Source organism: Oncorhynchus kisutch, linkage group LG13 (assembly GCF_002021735.2).
Source record: "Oncorhynchus kisutch isolate 150728-3 linkage group LG13, Okis_V2, whole genome shotgun sequence".
Taxonomy (NCBI): Eukaryota; Metazoa; Chordata; class Actinopteri; order Salmoniformes; family Salmonidae; genus Oncorhynchus; species Oncorhynchus kisutch.
In genome coordinates, this window is record NC_034186.2 from 72,752,725 (window position 1) to 72,774,977 (window position 22,253).

The 22,253-nt window shown below is 46.7% G+C and overlaps 1 protein-coding gene across 2 annotated transcripts in view; it reads right to left on the reverse strand.

Moving 5' to 3' along the window:
• The window catches only part of zyx (zyxin), a 26,529-nt gene extending 6,055 nt beyond the window's left edge, over positions 1-20,474 (reverse strand). Inside the window, exons 1-6 of one of the 2 annotated variants that reach the window (XM_031787225.1) lie at positions 20,342-20,474; positions 8,892-9,178; positions 8,091-8,350; positions 7,258-7,350; positions 1,957-2,529; positions 1,739-1,880 (exon numbers count right to left, since the gene is read on the reverse strand). In XM_031787225.1, the coding sequence (XP_031643085.1) occupies positions 1,739-1,880; positions 1,957-2,529; positions 7,258-7,350; positions 8,091-8,350; positions 8,892-9,162 (1,339 nt within the window). In that variant the 5' untranslated portion in view covers positions 9,163-9,178; positions 20,342-20,474. Of the gene's footprint in view, positions 1-1,738; positions 1,881-1,956; positions 2,530-7,257; positions 7,351-8,090; positions 8,351-8,891; positions 9,179-19,724; positions 20,064-20,341 lie in introns of those variants that run through there. The other variant, XM_031787224.1, reaches the window with a different exon arrangement.
• Between the last annotated feature and the right edge of the window lie 1,779 nt (positions 20,475-22,253).

The following is a 22,253-nucleotide window of genomic DNA, read 5'->3' on the forward strand; positions in this document are numbered from 1 at the left end:
GAGATGGAGAGAGAGAGAGAGAGAGAGATGGAGAGAGAGATGGAGATGGAGAGAGAGAGGATGGAGAGAGAGAGAGAAGGAGAGAGAGAGAGAGAGAGAGAGAGAAGGAGAGAGAGAGAGAGAGCGAGAGCGATGGAGAGAGAGAGCGATGGAAAGAGAGAGAGCGAGAGCGATGGAGAAAGAGAGCGATGGAGAAAGAGAGAGCGATGGAGAGAGAGAGAGAGAGAGAGAGAGAGAGAGATGGAGAGAGAGAGAGAGAGAGAGAGAGCGATGGAGAGAGAGAGAGCGAGAGCGATGGAGAGCGAGAGAGAGAGAGATGGAGAGAGAGAGAGAGAGATGGAGAGAGAGAGAGAGAGCGAGAGCGATGGAGAGAGAGAGCGATGGAAAGAGAGAGCGATGGAGAGAGAGAGAGCGAGCGATGGAGAGAGAGAGCGAGCGATGGAGAGAGAGAGCGAGCGATGGAGAGAGAGAGAGCGAGCGATGGAGAGAGAGAGCGAGCGATGGAGAGAGAGAGCGAGCGATGGAGAGAGAGAGCGAGCGATGGAGAGAGAGAGCGAGCGATGGAGAGAGAGAGCGAGCGTGGAGAGAGGAGGCTGAGAGATGGAGAGAGAGAGCGAGCGATGGAGAGAGAGAGCGAGCGATGAGAGAGAGAGCGAGCGATGGAGAGAGAGAGCGAGCGATGGAGAGAGAGAGCGAGCGATGGAGAGAGGAGAGCGAGCGATGGAGAGAGAGAGAGCGAGCGATGGAGAGAGAGAGAGCGAGCGATGGAGAGAGAGAGAGCGAGCGATGGAGAGAGAGAGCGCGAGCGATGGAGAGAGAGAGCGAGCGATGGAGAGAGAGTGCGATCGATGGAGAGAGAGAGCGACGATGGAGAGAGAGAGCGAGCGATGGAGAGAGAGAGAGCGAGCGATGGAGAGAGAGAGAGCGAGCGATGGAGAGAGAGCGAGTGATGGAGAGAGAGAGCGATGGAGAGAGAGAAGGGAGGTAGAAGGGGAGAGGACGAAGAGAGAGGGGATAAGAGTTGGTTGATGCTGACAGAGGCAGAGCCCAGCCAGTCCTATTCCACACAGTCATTAAGTCATTACCACAGACACACTGGTCTAGCACCAATGAGAGGGAGGAGGGAGGAGGTTCCTTACTGCCTAATTACACTGATCAATCATTTTGATGAAAGGTCAATTAGCACCCCAGCCCAGACCAATAAGCACCCCAGCCCATAAAAACCCCAGCCCAGCCCATCAAATCCCCAGCCCAGCCCATCAAAACCCCAGACCATCAGCACCCCAACCCATCAGCAGCCCAGCCCATCAGCACCCCAGCCCAGCCCATCAGCACCCCAGCCCAGACTATTAGAACTACAGCCCAGCCCATCAGCACCCCAGCCCAGACTATTAGAACTACAGCCCAGACCATCAGAACCAATAGCATACTGAGAAAGAGTGTTGTCAGGCAGGAACTGGACAAGATAATAGTGTTCATTCTGATACATTGGGTATGGTAGTATGAAACAATGAACTAGTGTAGGTGATGAGCGGAGGGTGTGTGTGTACCTGTAGGTGCTGAACGGAGGGTGTGTGTGTGTACCTGTAGGTGCTGAGGTGATGAGCGGAGGGTGTGTGTGTACCTGTAGGTGCTGAACGGAGGGTGTGTGTGTGTACCTGTAGGTGCTGAGGTGATGACGGGAGGATGTGTGTGTACCTGTAGGTGCTGAGGTGATGAACGGAGGGTGTGTGTGTACCTGTAGGTGCTGAGGTGATGACGGGAGCGTGTGTGTCCATGTCTTTGATGAATGCATTGGTCATTCTCTCCAGCTCCTCCACCTCCCTCATGGAGAGAGGAACACCTCCACCTGGGACAGAGACAGGCCCAGGAGGAGAGGGCTGGGGGACAGAACACACATTTAACAGGGGAGTACTAAACACACACACACTCACCCCAAAGGGTCTCCTAACATACCTTTGATGAAGGGGGAGATTTCATTGGCTGGCTGAAAGAAGAAGGTGGTGATGTCATCGCTTTGGGCTGAGGAGGCGGCACGGGGGCAGGAGGGGGCAGGCTCACAGTCATCTGAGAGTCAATGGAAGAGGGCTTTGAATGATTGAAGGCTGGGGGAGCCACTTTGTTGGCTGGTGGGGCGGGAGGAGCGGCAGGAGGAGCGGCAGGAGGAGGAGGGAAGGAGCTGGCTGCAGGGGAAGGTTTAGGAGCAACACCAAATGGAGCCGGGGCGTGGTTCTGGTTCTTCAGCCCCACAGGAGGCACGGACGTCCCCATTTTCATGCCCCCAAAAGCCTTAGAAGCCCCGACTGGTGCCTTAGCAAATGGCTGTGGGGCAGGAGCTGGGGCAGATGTAGGGTTATTGGCTTGTCTGTGTGTCGTCCGGAGTTTGAGCTCCTCGGCCCAGGGAGCGGGAGGGGGCTTGTCTCCCATCTCTGGAGGGGGGAGGAAGGAGAGGTTGGGCTTGGGAGCAGTGGGGGGAGGACCTGCAGGCTTGGGGGCAGGAGGAGGAGGAGCTGAGTACTGACTGGGCAACTGGGGAGACAAGATCAGACAAGAAAACATTACAGGCTGTATGTACTGAAGAGTTGAAGAGAACTATGAGACAACAAACAACTACAAGCTGTTGTATGGAACTCAAACCTACTTTTACACTAAAAGCATTAGGAACTGAGTGCCCCTTCAGCTATTTTGGAAGTTTTCCAGGTGAAAATACAATGTTCTAAACAGTACTATTTGAAACATTCTAAACAATCCACCCTCCTTAACAAGCTGTGTTTTTAGGAACGGTGAAAACGGATATTAGTATCATTCAAGTACAGAATTCAAAAACACAAAAAGTTTGCAGTTAGCGATTTTCAATCGTATCAAATGTTCAACTTCCACAAAGCACAGGCTCTGAGTCATACAGGGGAACTTGAGCTCATCAAGTGTCTCTGACATTTTTATCAAGAGCTTGTGCCAACATTTCTCTGTTCTGATCCAGTTCCTCCCAGGAGGATAAAAACACTCTCCATTTATGGCTGTTTCCCCAGACAAGCTGGCTTGGCCCCACACACACAGGCCTGATCACAATGGAGTGATGCATTGTGTACCACGTCTCTCTCTCTCTCGGTCTTGCTTGGTCCCTCTTTCTATTTGCATCGCCATCTTTCTTTATATACATCATTCAGTGTAAGTTTCTCTGCATCACTCACTTCCTCTGTCTGTCTGTGTACAGTAACGAACAGCTTACTCATCCTAGAGCCATCAGCCTGAACAGACACAAAACAGCCTGGCATCGGGCCAAACGGTTTCTCCTGACCTGCTCTCTCTCCCCCTCTTTCTCTCTACTTTGGAGACCCCTTTATTCAAACTTCTGAGTCAACATCTCCTCTTTTTTTCCTCTGATCATTTATTCCCCCTCCCCACACCTACATTTATTCCCCTCCCCACACCTACATTTATTCCCCCTCCCCACACCTACATTTATTCCCCCTCCCCACACCTACATTTATTCCCCCTCCCCACACCTACATTTATTCCCCCTCCCCACACCTACATTTATTCCCCCTCCCCCACGCCTACATTTATTCCCCTCCCCACGCCTACATTTATTCTCCTCCCCACGCCTACATTTATTCTCCTCCCCACTCCTCCATGTATTCTCCTACATTTATTCCCCTCCCCACGCCTACATTTATTCCCCTCCCACGCCTACATTTATTCCCCTCCCCACGGCCTACATTTATTCCCCTCCCCACGCCTACATTTATTCCCCTCCCCACCATTTATTCCCCACTCCTCCATTTATTCCCACTGCCTCCATTTATTCCCCCACTCCTCCATTTATTCCCCACTCCTCCATTATTCCCACTCCTCCATTTATTCCCACTCCTCCATTTATTCCCCACTCCTCCATTTATTCCCCACTCCTCCATTTATTCCCCACTCCTCCATTATTCCCCACTCCTCCATTTATTCCCCACTCCTCCATTTATTCCCCACGCCTCCATTTATTCCCCACGCCTCCATTTATTCCCCACGCCTCCATTTATTCCCCACGCCTCCATTTATTCCCCACGCCTCCATTTATTCCCCACGCCTCCATTTATTCCCCACGCCTCCATTTATTCCCCACGCCTCCATTTACTCCCCACGCCTCCATTTATTCCCCACGCCTCCATTTATTCCCCACGCCTCCATTTATTCCCCTCCCCACGCCTCCATTTATTCCCAGTCCCCACGCCTCCATTTATTCCCAGTCCCCACGCCTCCATTTATTCCCCCTCCCCACGCCTCCATTTATTCCCCCTCCCCACGCCTCCATTTATTCCCCCTCCCCACGCCTCCATTTATTCCCCCTCCCCACGCCTCCATTTATTCCCCCTCCCCACGCCTCCATTTATTCCCCCTCCCCACGCCTCCATTTATTCCCCCTCCCCACGCCTCCATTTATTCCCCTCCCCACCATTTATTCCCCACTCCTCCATTTATTCCCCACTCCTCCATTTATTCCCCACTCCTCCATTTATTCCCCACTCCTCCATTTATTCCCCACTCCTCCATTTATTCCCCACTCCTCCATTTATTCCCCACTCCTCCATTTATTCCCCACTCCTCCATTTATTCCCCACTCCTCCATTTATTCCCCACTCCTCCATTTATTCCCCACTCCTCCATTTATTCCCCACTCCTCCATTTATTCCCCACTCCTCCATTTATTCCCCACTCCTCCATTTATTCCCCACTCCTCCATTTATTCCCCACTCCTCCATTTATTCCCCACTCCTCCATTTATTCCCCACTCCTCCATTTATTCCCCACTCCTCCATTTATTCCCCACGCCTCCATTTATTCCCCACGCCTCCATTTATTCCCCACGCCTCCATTTATTCCCCACGCCTCCATTTATTCCCCACGCCTCTATTTATTCCCCACGCCTCCATTTATTCCTCACGCCTCCATTTATTCCCCCTCCCCACGCCTCCATTTATTCCTCACGCCTCCATTTATTCCCCCTCCCCACGCCTCCATTTATTCCCCCTCCCCACGCCTCCATTTATTCCCAGTCCCCACGCCTCCATTTATTCCCCCTCCCCACGCCTCCATTTATTCCCCCTCCCCACGCCTCCATTTATTCCCCCTCCCCACGCCTCCATTTATTCCCCCTCCCCACGCCTCCATTTATTCCCCCTCCCCACGCCTCCATTTATTCTCCTACATTTATTCCCCCTCCCCACGCCTACATTTATTCCCCCTCCCCACGCCTACATTTATTCCCCTCCCCACGCCTACATTTATTCCCCTCCCCACGCCTCCATTTATTCCCCTCCCCACGCCTCCATTTATTCCCCACTCCTCCATTTATTCCCCACTCCTCCATTTATTCCCCACTCCTCCATTTATTCCCCACTCCTCCATTTATTCCCCACTCCTCCATTTATTCCCCACTCCTCCATTTATTCCCCACTCCTCCATTTATTCCCCACTCCTCCATTTATTCCCCACTCCTCCATTTATTCCCCACTCCTCCATTTATTCCCCACTCCTCCATTTATTCCCCACTCCTCCATTTATTCCCCACTCCTCCATTTATTCCCCACTCCTCCATTTATTCCCCACGCCTCCATTTATTCCCCACGCCTCCATTTATTCCCCACGCCTCCATTTATTCCCCACGCCTCCATTTATTCCTCACGCCTCCATTTATTCCCCCTCCCCACGCCTCCATTTATTCCCCCTCCCCACGCCTCCATTTATTCCCCCTCCCCACGCCTCCATTTATTCCCAGTCCCCACGCCTCCATTTATTCCCCCTCCCCACGCCTCCATTTATTCCCCCTCCCCACGCCTCCATTTATTCCCCAGTCCCCACGCCTCCATTTATTCCCCCTCCCCACGCCTCCATTTATTCCCCCTCCCCACGCCTCCATTTATTCCCCTCCCCACGCCTCCATTTATTCCCCCTCCCCACGCCTCCATTTATTCCCCCTCCCCACGCCTCCATTTATCTCCTCCATTTATTCTCCTACATTTATTCCCCCTCCCCACGCCTACATTTATCCCCTCCCCACGCCTACATTTATTCCCCTCCCCACGCCTACATTTATTCCCCTCCCCACGCCTCCATTTATTCCCCTCCCCACGCCTACATTTATTCCCCTCCCCACGCCTCCATTTATTCCCCTCCCCACGCCTCCATTATTCCCCACTCCTCCATTTATTCCCCACTCCTCCATTATTCCCCACTCCTCCATTTATTCCCCACTCCTCCATTTATTCCCCACTCCTCCATTTATTCCCCACTCCTCCATTTATTCCCCACTCCTCCATTTATTCCCCACTCCTCCATTTATTCCCCACTCCTCCATTTATTCCCCACTCCTCCATTTATTCCCCACTCCTCCATTTATTCCCCACTCCTCCATTTATTCCCCACTCCTCCATTATTCCCCACTCCTCATTTATTCCCCACTCCTCCATTTATTCCCCACGCCTCCATTTATTCCCCACGCCTCCATTTATTCCCCACGCCTCCATTTATTCCCCACGCCTCCATTTATTCCCCACGCCTCCATTTATTCCTCACGCCTCCATTTATTCCCCTCCCCACGCCTCCATTTATTCCCCCTCCCCACGCCTCCATTTATTCCCCCTCCCCACGCCTCCATTTATTCCCAGTCCCCACGCCTCCATTATTCCCCCTCCCACAGCCTCCATTTATTCCCCCTCCCCACGCCTCCATTTATTCCCCCTCCCCACGCCTCCATTTATTCCCCCTCCCCACGCCTCCATTTATTCCCCCTCCCCACGCCTCCATTTATTCCCCCTCCCCACGCCTCCATTTATTCTCCTACATTTATTCCCCCTCCCCACGCCTACATTTATTCCCCTCCCCACGCCTACATTTATTCCCCTCCCCACGCCTACATTTATTCCCCTCCCCACGCCTACATTTATTCCCCTCCCCACGCCTACATTTATTCCCCTCCCCACGCCTACATTTATTCCCCTCCTCGATCCTACATTTGCTTCCCTCCCCATCTTACCTTTATTTCCCTCCATCTTCTCAGTCCCAAGTACTTCCTACTCTCTCTGTGTAATGCTGTGTCTACTGCAGTCTTCTGTTACATTCAGTTCCCCCTGTTGGTTTACTGACGTTGTGTGCTTCTACGACGCTCTACAGTTTACGACACTCTACAGTATACGACGCTCTACAGTATACGACGCTCTACAGTATACGACGCTCTACAGTATACAAAATACTTGTCCTTCTCTGTACCTTGGGGTTGAAGGGTCCTGTGGTCTCCATCTCAGACAACAGGTCAGTCAGAGAGCCCAGCTGTTTGTCAAAACTAGTCTGCTTTTCCAGACGCTGTGGGAGTGAGAAAGAAGGGGGGAGGGAGAGAGGGGAGGGGAAATGGACAGACACACAGAGTGAGGGATTGTGAAAGAGTGAGAAATAATGGGAGAGTTAGAGAGAGAGGATGATTGTTTATTAACAGGCTGAATCTTGACTTGAAATATGGAGCAAACTCCGACTGCCACCTAAATCATACACTTGTGTCAATGGGGAATGTGCACAGAAGTGTACTGATAGAACAGAATGTAACTGATTTGCATGGATCAGAACTTAAGCACTCACATCACGTTAGGCAATAGACTTCCACATCTGTTTACTGGGGACATCCACCATGGTAGTAGATGTGTGGATGAGAGTTCTGGCCGTCATCCAACACAACTACACCAATACAATGACAAGTGCTTTGGGACTTTATGGAAAGTTCTATATTTAAGCAATAAGGCACGAGGGGGTGTGGTATATGGCCAATATACCACGGCCAAGGGATGTTCTTAGTCACGACAACGCGGAGTGCCCGGCCACAGCCCATAGTCGTGGTTTATTGGCCATATATAACAAACCCCCGAGGTGCCTTATTGCTATTATAAACTGGTTACCAATGTAATTAGAGTAGTAAAAATAAATGTTCTGTCATACCCGTGGTATATGGTCTGATATACCACAGCTGTCAGCCAATCAGCATTCAGGGCTCAAACCACCCAGTTTATAATACAAAACGTATTCCATTCTTATGATTAATGACCCAGACTCACCTGAGAGTTCTCCCCAGCACTGGGGACACTGCTGGGACCAGAGACTGGGAGAGGGGGAGGGGGTGGTGGAGGAGGGGGAGACGGGGAACAGGGGAGACAGGCATTCTCCTCAGGCGGGGCGGGGGGGAGGGGCAGGTCATCCACTGCGGGAGGGGGAGGGAAGGCAGGGGGAGGGGCATCAGAGGCTGGAGGTGTGGTTGCACAATTCGGGGGAGGGGCTGGCAGCTCATCGTCCATTGGAGGAGGAGGGGGCGGGAAGTCTAATAGAAATGGGGAGGTGTGATTGATTAAAACAAAGCCATGGCAATCAAATGGTTTCTAAACGTTTTATAATTAATTGAAATCCTGTCATCTATTCACTGCACCCACCCAGACATTCATTCAAGGGAACTCCATGACAATACAGTTTCTACACACAGAGACAGTGAAATGTTACTGTCAAGAAAATAGGTGGTTAAGTAGAAAACAATGGCTTAATTGCCAGACTCTCGCAGTATCCCTTTAAATGCAGTGATTAGAGTTTGTGAGAAACAGGAAGGGTGAGTTTCATTGATGGGATGCTTAAACATGCTTAATAACATGCTTTATGCTTCTGTTGCGAGATAAGTCTGGTCCTAAAACAACCCCTAGTCACTTCCCCTAACCTCTAATACCATATTTTTCGTACACCTATCCAGTTACTTCACATCTGCACTGTGAAGGGAAAGAGTTCAAGTGAAGGAGTTAGGGGTCACATTGAACCAGACAACTAGATGCATGGGATAAATGTTTACAAAATGACAAACAAAAACGGCCAATCACCTTCGCATAGCGATGGTGGGGGTGGAGGCATCACTCCAACTCGACCAATGACAGCTGTGCCGACACCGCGTGTTGAGACCAGACTGGGGGGAGGAGAGGGACCTGCGGGAGGAGTTGAGCCCGGGGGAGGCGACGGGTCGGACTGGCTTTTGGGGCGTGGCGGGTTGACCGAGGCAAACTTCTTTGGCTGGTTGTAGAAGGAGGGGGTGGTGACTTTGAGGTTGATGGAGGAAGTCACCATGAAGGGTTTACTGCCTCTGGAGTCAGCCATGTTGTCGTTTTACTGTCTGAGGAGAGAAGAAGAGGACAGCTGTTGTTTATGACCATATTGGTTTATTACGACGGTTTAGAAGAGGACAAACACAATCCATCCAAATCAACACAAACTCAAATGAGCAGTAGGGAGGCTGCCAACTGTTAAAGAGATGGCTGTGTTACAGAGGAGGTCTAGCAAACCTGGAGGCCAGCTGTAGAAACGATAACAGAGAAGATAAAATAAACCTTGGATATAGAAATGAACCATAGAGCATTAGCTTATCTGAGGTGAGCACACAGAGCTTTTGAAACAGTAGGGGAATATTTCTTTTTGGTGAATTAGTGGGGACACATCAACAAAGGATCTAACAACCCTGTAGCCTAACTACAGGAGAGAACCTCCAAAGCATGCATGCACAGAAACACACACACACCTCTGAAAGATCTTGGCTGCTTTACACAGTACCTCGCCCTAGATTGTAAATACACACTAGCCACTCCTTAGGCTCAGTATGGAGAGAGGTATACCGTAACCATAGCAGCACTTACAGCTGCTTCAAGGTCAACTCTCAGTATGGAGAGAGGTATACCGTAACCATAGCAGCACTTACAGCTGCTTCAAGGTCAACTCTCAGTATGGAGAGAGGTATACCGTAACCATAGCAGCACTTACAGCTGCTTCAAGGTCAACTCTCAGTATGGAGAGAGGTATACCGTAACCATAGCAGCACTTACAGCTGCTTCAAGGTCAACTCTCAGTATGAAACCGTTCATTGTAACAAAAACAGTTGAGAACTACAGCAAGGTTTACTATAGGGCTGACCGGGTCGGACCTGAGACGGGTAAAAGAGCTACAGCAAGGTTTACTATAGAGCTGACCGGGTCGGACCTGAGACGGGTAAAAGAGCTACAGCAAGGTTTACTATAGGGATGACCGGGTCGGACCTGAGACGGGTAAAAGAACTACAGCAAGGTTTACTATAGGGATGACCGGGTCGGACCTGAGACGGGTAAAAGAGCTACAGCAAGGTTTACTATAGGGCTGACCGGGTCGGACCTGAGACGGGTAAAAGAACTACAGCAAGGTTTACTATAGGGCTGACCGGGTCGGACCGGAGACGGGTAAAAGAACTACAGCATGGTTTACTATAGGGATGACCGGGTCGGACCTGAGACGGGTAAAATAACTACAGCATGGTTTACTATAGGGCTGACCGGGTCGGACCCGAGACGGGTAAAAGACCTACAGCAAGGTTTACTATAGGGATGACCGGGTCGGACCAGAGACGGTTAAAAGAACTACAACATGGTTTACTATAGGGATGACCGGGTCGGACCTGAGACGGGCAAAACCATCATAACATGTTCATGTGAGCTACGTCAAGGAGAGCGTCATTCAACATTAGCTCAAATATTTACCTCATGTGTTTGTGGTTAAAAATGTTGATGTTACCACAGCGGCTCTATCTCAGATTCCCCAAACACCTGTGGCCCTGTAGGTGACCCCTGGTTAAAGAGACGTGGCCCTCTTTCTCTCTCAGTACCTCTTGGTTTCTTCCTCTTTCTCAGTACCCGTCTAACGTTACTATCAGCTAGACGATAGGCTGTTATAGTGCCCTACAGAGTATACAGTGCATTAGGACTCATTCCCCTTTTACACATTTTGTTATGTTACAATACCCCATAATTACAAAGGAAAACAGCTAATTTTTTTACATTTTTGCAAATGTTTAAAAAAACAAAAACAGACATACCTTCTGTAAATAAGTATTCAGACCCTTTGCTATGAGACTCGAAATTGAGCTCAGGTGCATCCTGTTTCCATTGATCATCCTTAAGATGTTTCTACAACTTTACCGGCGTCCACCTGTGGTAAATTCAAATCGATTGGACATGATTTGGAAAGGTACACACCTGTCTACATAAGGTCCCACAGTTGACAGTGCATGTCAGAGCAAAAACCAAGCCATGAGGTCGAAGGAATTGTCCATAGAGCTCCGAGACAGGATTGCGTCGAGGTACAGATCAGGGGAACAGTACCAAAACATTCATGCAGCATTGAAGGTCTCCAAGAACACAGTGGCATCCATCATTCTTAAAATGGAAGAAGTTTGGAACAACCAAGACTCTTCCTAGAGCTGGCCGCCCGGCCAAACTGAGCAATCAGGGGAGAAGGGCCTTGGTCAGGGAGGTGACCAAGAACCCGATGGTCACTCTGACAGAGCTCCAGAGTTCCTCTGTGGAGACGGGAGAACCATCAGAAGGACAACTTTATGGTAGAGAGGCCAGACGGAAGCCACTCCTCAGTAAAAGGGACGTTTCAGCCCGTTTGGAGTTTGCCAAAAAGCATCTAAAGGACTCTCAGACCATGAGAAACAAGATTCTCTCGTCTGATAAAACCAAGATTGAAATCTTTAGCATGAATGCCAAGCGTCACATCTGGAGGAAACCTGGCACCATCCCTTTGGTTAAGCATGGTGGTGGCAGCATCCTGCTGTGAAGATGTATTTCAGTGGCAGAGACTGGGAGACTAGTCAGGATTGAGGGAAAGATGAACGAAGAGATCCTTGATGAAAACCTGCTCAAGAGCGCTCAGGACCTCAGACTGGGGAAAAGGGTAAACTTCCAACAGGACAACGACCCTAAGCACCCAGCCAAGACAAGTTTCTAAATGTCTTTGAGTGGCCCAGCCAGAGTCCGGACTTGAACCCAATCGAACATCTCTGGAGAGACCTGAAAATAGCTGTGCAGCAACGCTCCCCATCCAACCTGACATAGCTTGAGAGGATCTGCAGAGAAGAATGGGGGAAACTCCCCAAATACAAGTGTGCCAAGCTTGTAGCGTCATACCCAAGAAGACCCGAGGCTGTAATCACTGCCAAAGGTGCTTCAACAAATCACTGAGTAAAGGGTCTGAATACGTGATATTTCAGATTTTTATTTTGAATAAATTAGCAAACATTTCTAAAAACCTCTTTTAGCTTTGTCATTATGGGTTATTGTGTGTAGATTGATGGGTAAAAAAATGATTTAATACATTTTAGAATAAGGCTGTAACATAACAAAATGTGGAAAAAGTCATGGTGTCTGAATACTTTCCGAATGCACTGTACTCGGGCTCGCGAGTGGCGCAGCGGTCTAAGGCACTGCATCTCAGTGCTAGATGCGTCACTACAGACACCCTGGTTCAAATCCAGGCTGTATCACAATCGGCCGTGATTGGGAGTCCCATAGGGCGGCACACAATTGGCCCAGCGTTGTCCAGGTTTGGCCTGTGTAGGCCGTCATGGTAAATAAGAATTTGTTCTTAAAAAAGACATGCCTAGTTAAATAAAGGTTCAATAAAAGAAAAATATATAATGGCAATGATGGGTCGTAGTCAGTGCCTCACCGCTGGATCATAAATAATGGGTTGTCTAGAAACATGCTTTTGTCCATAATGTGAAATGCTTTTGTTAGATCACAGAGCAACAACATATTTAGGAACCATTACCATGGTGATAATATACATGGGTTTCTTCTGGCCTTGTTTGTTTTGGAAGGAAAAGCAATGCCCAAGAACTAGCCTAGTAAATTCTGCGATGTGGGTTTGTGATGCGGGTGACTGATTTCTTTCCTCCATGATCAGAATCGGCCTTTAGACGGGGAATCATTTACCACCCAGGCTTGACTATAATGTTACGCCATGTCAGTTTCATGAGAAACTTAACGTAACTTCCTTCCCAGTGTTACCAGATTTCTATGAAATATTACCTATAATTAATTATAATATGAGTGAAATAGTTATTTCATTTGTATTAAGTAGGTTAAAAAGCAGCTTTTCTGTGTTGGAATGGTGTGGGTGTACCCCAACGACAGAATGGTGTGGGTGTACCCCAACGACAGAATGGTGTGGGTGTACCCCAACGACAGAATGGTGTGGGTGTACCCCAACGACAGAATGGTGTGGATGTACCCCAACGACAGAATGGTGTGGGTGTACCCCAACGACAGAATGGTGTGGGTGTACCCCAACGACAGAATGGTGTGGATGTACCCCAACGACAGAATGGTGTGGATGTACCCCAACGACAGAATGGTGTGGGTGTACCCCAACGACAGAATGGTGTGGGTGTACCCCAACGACAGAATGGTGTGGATGTACCCCAACGACAGAATGGTGTGGATGTACCCCAACGACAGAATGGTGTGGGTGTACCCCAACGACAGAATGGTGTGGGTGTACCCCAACGACAGAATGGTGTGGGTGTACCCCAACGACAGAATGGTGTGGGTGTACCCCAACGACAGAATGGTGTGGGTGTACCCCAACGACAGAATGGTGTGGGTGTACCCCAACGACAGAATGGTGTATACCGGTCATTCAAAATATTAACGCAAGTAGACGGCCGACTCTCAAGCTCAGCCAATCAGCCATGTTGGATACATGTTGGATTTGGGATACATGTTGGATTTGGGATTTTGTTGGATTTGGGATTTTGTTGGATTTGGGATACATGTTGGATTTGGGATACATGTTGGATTTGGGATACATGTTGGATTTGGGATACATGTTGGATTTGGGATTTTGAAAGAGTTTTTTCTCCAATTTATGCTTTGATCACAATTCCGAGTATAGGACGAGGTAACAGAATATAAACGTTAAAAAGTGAGATTTTCACTGGACAGTTACAAATAGTTTTTCAGTTTGAAATTGAGGTTTCCACATTGCATGTAGCTGTGACTTGGGGGCCTGGACAAGTTCTGACAAGATAAAGACATCAACAGTGGGTGAAAGTGTTCCTGATATGCTGACTCAGGCCTCAACACAGTATGAAGAAAAAAAAACAGCGTAAGTAAGCTAACTTTGTTTTGTTAGGATCCTCTGGAAAACACAGCGTTTTCTACATTTCACTCATAACTTCTTACTTTAACAGTTAAAATACTGACAAGAATCCAAAGAGAGAAGTTATCATATTTGCACTTAAGCCCCTTCAAAGTGAGCAACAAAAAGCCACAAACTGCAAAATCTTCACTATTCTATTTTCAAAATGGACTTACTGTTAAATAATGCAGAGAAGAGCAGGATGAAATATTAAAGGCAAATGACCAAAGGGGACATCAACCAATCTGGTTGCCTGCCCTAGCACAGCTAGGCTGGATAGCTGTCTTATTTAGAAAACACCAGTGGGACTAGAACAGATGGAAAGGGGGGGGGGAACAGACACACAAAGTGGTCTTGGAAACTGTCTGTAAAAGTCCAACCTAGTAAGAGTCCAACGCTCCACTGACAAAGCGTTGGCTCCTCTCTGTGATGAAAGAGCCTGCATCAAGCAGAGCAGACCTCCCCTGTAATATCCTGTCAGACAGAAACCTGCTCTCCTTGGCCAACAGAACCCTGTTGAAACCTCTGCTAATAAGGGCCAGTGCATTGGATACCAGCAGACTGTTCAGTTGTGAGGGAAATATTACTAGGCTTTGATCTAAAGGCTTTTTATCTTTCTAGAGAGCCAGCGCTCTACACTAAGTGGAGGCAGAGAACTAGGCTTATTGGTTCTAGTGCTCTCGTTTAAAAGTGTCTCATTATATTAGCATACTGTAGAAAAGCTCTGGGGATAATGCATGTGACGGTCACGGAACTGAGACATGCTAGGGGCAAACGTTCCTCATGGTGCCCCTGGAAATAGACCAACCTATTTGAGGAATTAAAAAAACAAATACCGCTATAAAACGTCATCCTTTATGATGTATTATTTCATTCACTACTCAGCCAACTGTAAAGGCATTGACAAAAAACATTCCCCACAGATTCCATGTGGCTGTAGACCTGGCTAATGGTTTTATATGGTGAGGTCAGCTACAGGCGCCTCCCAGACAGTCCCCTAAGCCTAAACTAAAGTAAACCATTGTGAAATTGGATCCAGAGATGATGAGACCATGGTGAGAATGTTTGGCACTTCAGTTGAATGACATCATCAACACCATGGTCTGCTTTTTCCTTTCCCTTCGTCTCCAATCTGCCCCCCCCCCCCAAAAAAAAGCTCCCTCCTCTCATTTCAGTTGGATGACATCACCACGGTCTGTATTTCATAATCTTAACTAGTTTTACAGCTTGGCTGTGAGGCGACATCATGTGTGCAGAGAGAGCGCTAAACTCATACAAACCGTCTACTGTAAATAATAGCTCTTAGCTTATCGAGTACGTTATGATTTCCACATGGTCGATTGGTCGTCGGTCTACAAAGGAGGATTAGAAGACAATTAATTTGGTAGAGGAGATGATATTTGAGATGGCTTGCAAGGCCCAGACATCGATCGAAGCATCGTTCTGTGTTGGATGGGACTATAACACACTGTTGTTTTACCACTGGCTGCTGGTCTGTAAGTGTTCACCTGAGAGAAACAACACCAACAATAGATACTGTGCCAGACCAATAAGAACACTAGTGACAAGCCAACACGCTGCTTGGGGGCGATCGCTTTGGAGTCCAGATGAGGAATATAAAACAGGCAGAAGCACTTGATTCTGAAAGCCACTCTTGAACTAGGGCTGAGAATTGCCAGGAACGTCACGATACGATATTATCACGATACTTAGGTGACGATACAATATGTTTTGCAATTCTCATGATTCTATATGCATCGGAGATGCGATACTGTGATTTTATTGCGACTCAATGTTCCAAACATATTGCTCACCATATGTCTGCTGCAGGAGGACAAGAGAGCCATGAGAAAACAAGTTTTGATCGATCATGGAAATAAAAGTACTGAAAACAAATTGTCTCCCTATTTTTTTTTTAAAGACAGAGAACAAGCTATGATGGAAAAATAATTATTTGATAATATTGCGATATTGTCAAAACGATACAATACATCGTCAAAAATAATATCCCAATATGTAACTGTATCAATCCCCCACACTATCTTGGACCCTAACATCACCATAACTCTAGCCCTAAATCAACAACAAAAAAGACTTCCTTACTTGCTCATCAGCTCTGACGCCAGTGTTGTCCTCTCTACCATGGCAATCTAGTGACTACCCTACAGTTGCTAAAGCTCCATCGTTGTCCCTGAGTTTCATGCACAGACACGCCCAGTTCTTGCTGGGAAGCCTGTCTGCCTGTGACTGTGTCTGGGGGAGTTACTCATGCACTGACAACGCTCCCAATTGAGTCTGATCTTACAGGTCACTAGCCTTTCAAAGGGGACTGGGATCTCCATCACAGCGTGGCAGTAGTACTAGGTTAGGCTATACTGACAGTGAATGGGTGACATATGACATTAATTGATTAATTAATTGAAGCCCCCCCCCCCCCCCCCCAAAAACAAAGTGTTGGAGAAGTAAAAGTGCAATATGTGCCATGTAAAAAAGACAACATTTATGTTCCTTGCTCAGAACATGAGAACATATGAAAGTTGGTGGTTACTTTTAAAATGAGACTTCAATATTCCAAGGTAAGAGGTTTTAGGTTGTAGTTAATATAATATTCATAGGACTATTTCTCTCTATACCATTAGTATTTCATATACCTTTGACTATTGGATGTTCTTATAGGCACTATAGTATTGCCAGTGTAACAGTATAGCTTCCGTCCCTCTCCTCGCCCCTACCTGGGCTTGAACCAGGAACACATCGACAACAGCCACACTCAAAGCAGCGTTACCCATCACTCCACAAAAGCCACGGCCCTTGCAGAGCAAGGGGAACAACTACTCCAAGTCTCAGAGCGAGTGACGTTTGAAACGCTATTAGCACGCACCCCACTAACTAGCTAGCCATACCCTGGGGTGGCAGTTAACCCACTGTTCCTAGGCCATCATTGAAAATAAGAATTTGTTCTTAACTGACTTGCCTAGTAAAATAAAAAACGTTTTTTTTTTTAAATGTCACATCGGTTACACCAGCCATTAGGCTTGAAGTCATAAACAGCGCTGCGCTAAGAGCTGCTGGCAAAACGCACAAAAGTTCTGTTTGAATGAATGCTTACGAGCCTGCTGCTGCCTACCATCGCTCAGTCAGACTGCTCTATCAAATCATAGACTTAGTTATAACACACAGAAATACGAGCCTTTGGTCATTAATATGGTCTAATCCGGAAACTATCATTTCGAAAACAAAACGTTTTTTATTTCAGTGAAATACGGAACCGTTCGGTATTTTATCTAATGGGTGACATCCATAAGTCTAAATATTCTTGTTACATTGCACAACCTTCAATGTTATGTCATAATTATGTAAAATTCTGGCAAATTAGTTTGATCCAGGCTGCCCAAACCGTTGCATATACCCTGACTCTACGTGCAATGAACGCAAGAAAAGTGACACAATTTAATATAAGTTAATATTGCCTGCTAACCTGGATTTCTTTTAGCTAAATATGCAGATGTAAAAATATATACTTCTGTGTATTGATTTTAAGAAAGGCATTGGTGTTTATGGTTAGGTACAGTCGACCAATGATTGTGCTTTTTTCACAAATGTGCTTTTGTTAAATCATCCCCCAGCGTTGCATCGATTATATGCAACGCAGGACACGCTAGATAAACTAGTAATATCATCAACCATGTGTAGTTATAACTAGTGATTATGATTGATTGTTTTTGATAAGTTTAATGCTAGCTAGCAACTTACCTTGGGTTACTGCATTCGCGTAACAGGCAGTCTCCTCGTGGAGTGAAATGAGAGGCAGGTGGTTATAGCGTTGGACTAGTTAACTGTAAGGTTGCAAGGTATGATACCTCGAGCTGACAAGGTGAAAATCTGTCGTTGTGCCCCTGAACAAAGCAGTTATCCCACTGTTCCTAGGCTGTCATTGAAAATAAGAATGTGTTCTTAACTGACTTGCCTAGTTAAATAAAGGTATAACAAATAAAAATAAATAAATAAAAATTGGTGCCCAAAAATACCAATTTGCGATTGTTATGAAAACTTGAAATCGGCCCTAATTAATTGGCCATTCCGATTAATCGTTTGACCTCTATATCACAGTGATCTTATAGAGGTCAAATGGCTGTGGCACGCTTGTGAATGGAATCCCCAGACTCCCACCCAAACAGTCACACACACAGACGTAGTACGAACTAGCCTGCTTTACTCTGAAAAAGCAAGTTTAATGTCAAATTACAAGGGGAGAGAGATTTGGGGACATGTTATGCATTAAGTATTATGAGGATAGCCTGGGTACCAGTCGGTTTCTGCCATCATTCCACTCAGGGCTCTAAAGTGCGACTGATGAGGAGCTCTATGTGACTAAGAAAAAAATAATTGGAAAGCCCAAAAAACGGTCAAAGACTCCAGCCTCCCAAGTCAGACTGTTCTCTCTACTACCACATGGCAAGCGGTACCGATGCACCAAATCTGCAACCAGCAGGACCCCGAACAGCTTCTACCCTCAAGCCAGAAAACTGTTAAATAGTTAACCAAATAGCTACCCGGACTATCTGCATTGACCCTTTTTGCACTACCCTTTCTTGACTCATCACATAGACTGCTGCTACTGTTTATTATCTATCCTGTTGACTAGTCACTTTATTCCTAGTTATATGTACATATCTACGTCAATTACCTTGTACCCTGCACATGGACTCGGTACCCCTTTGTAAATAGCCAAGTTAGGGTGGGTATAATTTGTGGAACGTTCCAACAGGAATCTGTCCCAAAAACTTTGTAAAATAACAAGGTTGCCAACAAACAACGCATACAAAGTTGTATAGCGGCAGAATAAGATACCGGATAGGGAGTGAGCTATTTCATTACGTTTTCCACTCACCACGTTTATTCCGAAAAATGTCTGTCCTCACTCTGGTAGCCTATGGACAAACATTAAGAATAAACTACGTGGTGAGCTGATGCCTATTCGGCAGCTAGTTAGCTTAGTGAATTGATCATGCTACTTTGTATGCATTCTTTGTTGGCAACCTTCTACTTTACGAAGTTTTTGGAACAGATTCCTGTTGGAACGTTCCACAAATTATACCCACCCCTTCTTGAAAGTCCAATATCTTGAAAACTTGACTGCTGACATGCAAAACATTTGGATTATTGACAACAATACCAAAAGAGTTTGAGCTGATTTTCCCTTTAATTGCATTTGTGTCTATGGGGCTGGAAAACTATCACAGCACTCAAAGTTTTAAATCTATATTCTCTCTTTACATTTTAGTCAGTGGGTTTGCGTGAGAACAACCATCTTGTGAAACAATGGAATCCAATTTTTGGATTAAACAACAGCTGGTAGGAACTTGATGGATAACCATGATCCACTGTATTGCATTAGCGCCCCACCCACCTTTTAACATGCCTCTGATTAGCTATGGTAGATAACTGTCTGCTAAGCCAAAGAGAGCTAAGAACAACTGAACACACATAATATACAAAATATCCGACGTTCATCAATGAATCATGTAGTCATAACTAGGTAAAGTCTGTCTAACCCTGATTCAAGAGAATTGCAGTGTGTGTCAATCCGTATTGATAGCCCTGGTCTAGCATTCACCTGCATACAACCCAGAGTTGAAATAACTTCAAAACGGCAAATGTATATAAAAGCGCAATCAATCTAGAAATACTGGCTAGTTAGTTTGTACACTCACCTATTTTTTTGCTGGCTAGCAGCTTCCCTACAGTTGGTAGCTAGCGAGAGGTTGTAGGGGGCTAACGTTACTTCCTCGCTTCTCTCTACGTCGATGACACGGTTTATCGTCCTCAACCGGCCCCTTCCTATTTATTATTTAACGGTAGGTCTATCTGTACCCTAAGTGGATGTTGCCATCACCCTTTCCCTGTCTATTTTCCAAGGAATGTGAGATGTCTGTCTGGCTAACCAGCCAGCTAACTTTTCCTCCTAAACTGTACTTCCGGTTACAGCTTCCGCATTTTTCTTTGTAGTGAGCGAGCTCGTATCTATCAAAAGCTGTAAACTTGTAAATGCGTCCTTTGCACAAGGACTGCTCAGTGGCTAAAAAGCGGAACACCCGCCCCGGTAGATGAGTAATAATCGTATCAGGCTCTTTGCTACTGTTCTTTCATACATTTTCTTAAATGTTGAAACTCTGCAATGCACCAAAACTATATATCACACAATCTGATTATTGCTTAGACCGATCATAGAGATAACTTGTCAGATGTCAAACAGTTGTGCTACCACTATTACATGGAAAAAACTGTAACTATCAATAACTCATATAATCAGTATAACATCTGTTCTTACCTATGTGTGCAGTTGGGAGAGCAAATTATTACCCTCCCCTACAGTATATATCTCTTCCTTCTCCTTTTCCCTAGTTGTAGATCCAAACCGAGACAGAAAGTGTGCTTCTTAACTTTCCTCTACCCCTCTCTCTCAGTTCCCCTACAGCTGTTAGACCCCCCCCCCTCCTCTCTCCTCCCCCCCCCCCCCCCCCCCCCCTCTCTCTCCTCCCCCTTTCCATGGAAAATAAATGACACCATCCTTGCTAACAAGTTCTTTCTCGTTGGACTTTCTCTCATGATGTGTATATTACTATGTCAACACCACATCTCTCTCTCTCTATCTCATCCTGTATGTTCATAAACTGCTGTAAGGCAGTAGCCCCTGTCTGTCCTCTCTGTTTCTCCCTGTCTCACTCTCTCTCTGGATTCTTGCAACGTTCTTCATTCTATGACATCAACGCTGCCTGCCTTTCCTTGTAAGGTCAGAGAGAGAGGGAACGAGAGAGAGGGAGGGGAGAGATACTGGAGTTGGAGGCTTGATTAGGTACAGACACTAAAATGGTTGGGGGACACAAGAGAAAGAGAAAGGCCACATCACATCGTGCTATTGCACTCGCTGAAAGCCCTGTTTCTGTCCAGGTGTAAAAGGCATTTCCATGCATTTTGGTTCAGATATCATATACATGCATAACCATTATTTCCTTGGCACTGAACATACAGGATTGTAATGGAATATAAAGTAATACATTGCTGTGGCTCTGTTACTCAGTTTGATTGAGTGAAAAAAAGGACATGGTACCTCATAGACCCTAACTGTTCCTACTGACATGAGGATGTGAGCCTAACCCTAACCCACAGTAATATCACAACCACGGAGAATGACCACTCCCATCCTGCACATCTGCTTCCTCTTACACAGCTTCCCTATCACACACACACACATTATGTTTTCTATCCTTGTGGGGACCTAAAATTAATTTGTATCCAAAATCCTATTTTCCCTAACCATAAACCTTAACCCATAACCCAAAACCTAAACCTAACTCCTAAACCTAACCTCGAACTCCTTACCCAAACCCTAAACTTAACGTCTAACCCCTTACCCAAACCCTAAACCTAACTCCTAAACCTAACCTCTAACCTCTTACCCAAACCCTAAACCTAATTCCTAAACTTAACCACTAACCCCTTACCCAAACCCTAAACCTAACTCCTAAACTTAACTACTAACCCCTTACCCAAACCCTAAACCTAACCTCTAACCCCTTACCCAAAGCCTAAACATAACTCCTTAGCTTAAAATAGCCTTATGTCCCCATAAGGGAGACTTTTCCTTGTTTTACTCTCCAGCATGGCTAGATAGAGACATCCTGGTCTCATGTGTAGGGTGTTTCTTTCTTACCATGTGACCTGACCAGGAACAATTCCTATTGCCTATAACTAGGCCCCAGTTTCTCTAGGTCAGACATATCTCTGGGCTTACAAGGAGGTTGTAGTTGGAGTCAGGCAGTGGTAGGGCAGCTGTGGGGTCCTGCGGCCTGCATGGAGGTGAGGCTAACACCACAGAAGAGTGTCAGAAACACAGCCAGACAGGCTGGAATGTCGCCAAACCCCGGAATGAACAGTCTGCCCTCTCCCCCTCCTTTTCCTCCCTCTCTTATTCTCCCTCCTCTCTCTCCCCTTCTTTGTCTCACACTTGCTCTCTTTTTCCTTCTCCCTCTCTCATTCAATCATTACCTTTTTCCATGAATCTCTATATTCTACCACTTAGTTTTTCTTTCTTTCCTTCTCCCTCCTTCTACTTCAATCACTCCTTCTCTCTTCCCCACCTTCTCCCACCCTCTACCTCTCTCTCTGCTCCTCCCTCTGTTACAGTGAGTCATTACCTGTTTCCTTCTAGGTGCAGGGTTATTATCTTGATCCTGCTCTGC